Source organism: Frankliniella occidentalis, unplaced genomic scaffold (assembly GCF_000697945.3).
Source record: "Frankliniella occidentalis isolate FOCC.00 unplaced genomic scaffold, Focc_3.1 Scaffold56, whole genome shotgun sequence".
NCBI lineage: Eukaryota > Metazoa > Arthropoda > Insecta > Thysanoptera > Thripidae > Frankliniella > Frankliniella occidentalis.
The window spans coordinates 186,802-189,515 of NW_026267186.1; the positions used below are offsets into that span (position 1 = coordinate 186,802).

General features: G+C 62.3%; 1 protein-coding gene across 1 annotated transcript in view; it reads right to left on the minus strand.

Annotated features, from left to right (window-relative positions):
* Positions 1-2,714, minus strand: part of LOC113212204 (F-box/LRR-repeat protein 7-like) — a 7,610-nt gene that overhangs the window by 1,513 nt on the left and 3,383 nt on the right. The window contains exons 2-4 of the mRNA XM_026430817.2: positions 1,549-2,034; positions 522-1,364; positions 188-386 (exon numbers count right to left, since the gene is read on the minus strand). Of these exons, the coding sequence (XP_026286602.1) occupies positions 188-386; positions 522-1,364; positions 1,549-2,029 (1,523 nt within the window). The 5' untranslated portion in view covers positions 2,030-2,034. The remainder of the gene's footprint in view (positions 1-187; positions 387-521; positions 1,365-1,548; positions 2,035-2,714) is intronic.

Genomic DNA, 2,714 nt, shown 5'->3' on the forward strand with positions numbered 1-2,714 from the left:
CAGCGTGTGAGGTAAGTACCCCTTAAAGTATGTAAGCCTCGAGGTCCCCTGTGTAGTACCCCTCAAGGTAAGCCTCGAGGTACCCTGTGAGGTACCCCTCAAAGTACCCCCCTCGACCTCGAGGCGTGGTTCTTTTCATAGCACTTTCCGCTTGACCCTATTTGGGACTTCCCCTTTCCTGCCGTACCTGAGTTTGTAGCAGCGCCGGCTCAGCACCTTGAGCCCCGCGTCCGACACCTGGTCGCACTTGGCCACGGAGAGGTAGCGCAGCGTAGCGCCCAGCTTGGCCAGCTCGTAGAGGCCGAAGTCCGTCACCTGGCCGCAGTCGGACACGCTCAGCTCGCGCAGCTGCGAGCAGAAGCTGGGCACGTACTTGACGCCGGCATCTGAGAAACGGACGCAGAAAGCAAGCAGCTTAGCGAAAACCGTACTGTTAGCACCGGAGAGACGCCATTGTGTCAATGAATGTGCCTGCTCGATGTGAAGTTGTAACTTGGATTGTTTTCGTGCGATGTACTTGCCTGTAATGTTGATGCAGCGCCTGAGGTAGAGGTACACGAGCTGGGGGCAGTTCCGCACCACGACGCGCAGCCCGGCGTCCTCCAGCGCCTCGCAGTCGGTGAGGTCGAGGTACTGCAGCTGCAGCCGGCGCGGGGGCTCGGGCCCGGGCGTGACCGCGAGCGTGGTCACGCCGGTGCAGCCCGTCAGGTCGAGCCGCTGCAGGTTGGTGCAGCGCGTGGCGATCTCGGCCAGCGCCGCGTCGCCCAGCTGCTGGCAGCCGTGCAGCTGCAGGTGCTGCAGGCCGGGGCAGCGGCGCGCCAGCTGCGTCAGCCCGCGGTCCGAGAGGGTGGCGCCGTCGGTGACCTGCAGTCGCTGGATGGTGGCGCCGCAGCCGCCCAGCCGGCGCAGCACGCCGCGCACGGCGCGGTCCCCGCTGAGGGACGGGCCCCGCAGCCGCACGCAGCGCCACAGCGTCGGCTCCCACGCCAGCGAGCTCCAGCGCCGGCACACGCGGGCCGCCCGGCACAGCGTCGGGCAGTCCAGCCAGGAGAACACCTGCAGCACCAGGTCGTCGGGCAGGCTGTCGAAGGTGTGCGTCCTGCCCGCGTCCAGGTCGCCGTCGTCGTCGGCGTCCCCGTGCGGGGTGGCGGTGCACGAGCGCTGGGCCGGTGTCGGGTGCGGCCAGGGCAGCTCCGGCCAGGCCCCGCCGTGCTCGTGCGGCCCGGGCCGCCAGGGCCCGGGGCTGCACCAGCCCAGGCCGTGCCCCAGGCCGTGGCCGAGGCTGTGGCCCAGACTGTGGCCCAGCGTGTGGTACCCCTGGTCCACGCACGGCGACGCACGCCCCGTCACCAGTCTGGGGAAGCCTGGGGGGTCAAGATTGCATGACATTAAAATCGGGAAACATTTGAAAAATGTCGAAAATTCCAAACGCTAAGAGTAAAAGAGGAATTTTAACTGTTAGTAATAATGAATGGTTCATCACCTTTGCTAATTATTATTATTTTTCTGCATTTTAAACATTCTCTTTTACTGTACTTGTGTGCTCACCTGGCGATGGGAAGGCGGGCGAGGAGTGTCCTCCGTGCGCGGGCGGGCGGTACTTGTAGCAGCCGGGCGAGGGGACGCCGCCCGGGGGCCCGGGGCACGCGCCCCCCGGGGCCCCCACCGGTGACGGCCGCCCGGGCCGCGACTCGCGCCCCAGCGAGCCCAACGAGTCCCTGCCCAGGGAGCCGAGCGACCCGAGCGAGTCGCGGCCAAGCGAGCCGAGAGAGTCTCTGCCGAGGGAGCCGAGCGATTCCCTTCCCAGCGAGGCGCGCGAATCCCGGCCCAGGGATCCGAGCGAGTCCCTGCCCAACGACCCGAGCGAGTCCCTGCCGAGGGACCCCAGCGAGTCCCTCCCCAGCGACCCCAGCGAGTCCCGGCCCAGGTCCCGGCTCAGGGACCGCATGGACGAGAGCGAGTCCCGCCCCAGCTTCTTGGGCGGGCAGGGCCGCGGCGCCGGCCGCGGGGGCGCCACATGGTGAGTCATTCCACCTGGAACACACAAAGGCACGTCAGCGACACGACAGCGACACCAGAATCGGGCACGGGGGCGCCACATGGCATTGCCCCCGTGACACACACGCGGCGCGCCCACAACACGTCTGTAACCCCAGCTGTGAGCATCACGAGGGGTGGATAACTCCCCTGACAAATGTACTCCCGTAATTCTGCCCAATTCAAACAAAGTCAAATTTACTTCAACATAATTCAGAAGTAATTCAAACAAATTCAAAAATAATTCAACTAATTCAGTCCAATTCAAAGCAATTTACATTCAATTCAAGTCAATTCAAGCCAATTCACGCGAATTCAGTAGAATAAAATCACAATAATTCAAACCAATTCAAAAACAATTTAACCAATTCAGTCCAATCCAAAATCCAATTTAAGCCAATTCAAATCTAATTCTTGAAATTTGTACGTCCAATTCAGGAGTTATCCACCCCTCTCGGAGCACCACCAGCGGCCAGCCCAGTAACTCCAGCAGAGCGGCCCACTTTTGCCACTACCCAATCAGCATGGAACAATCTGTACGTCGCGAAACTTTCTCGCGCCGCGGGCGCTGCTGCCGCGCGCTGTTTTTCGGGATTCCTTCCTTCCCTAAGTGATGGAGAGCAATCATGACGATGTTTTAGCTTGCACTAAACGCGTCGTGTGGGTAACGGGCGGGG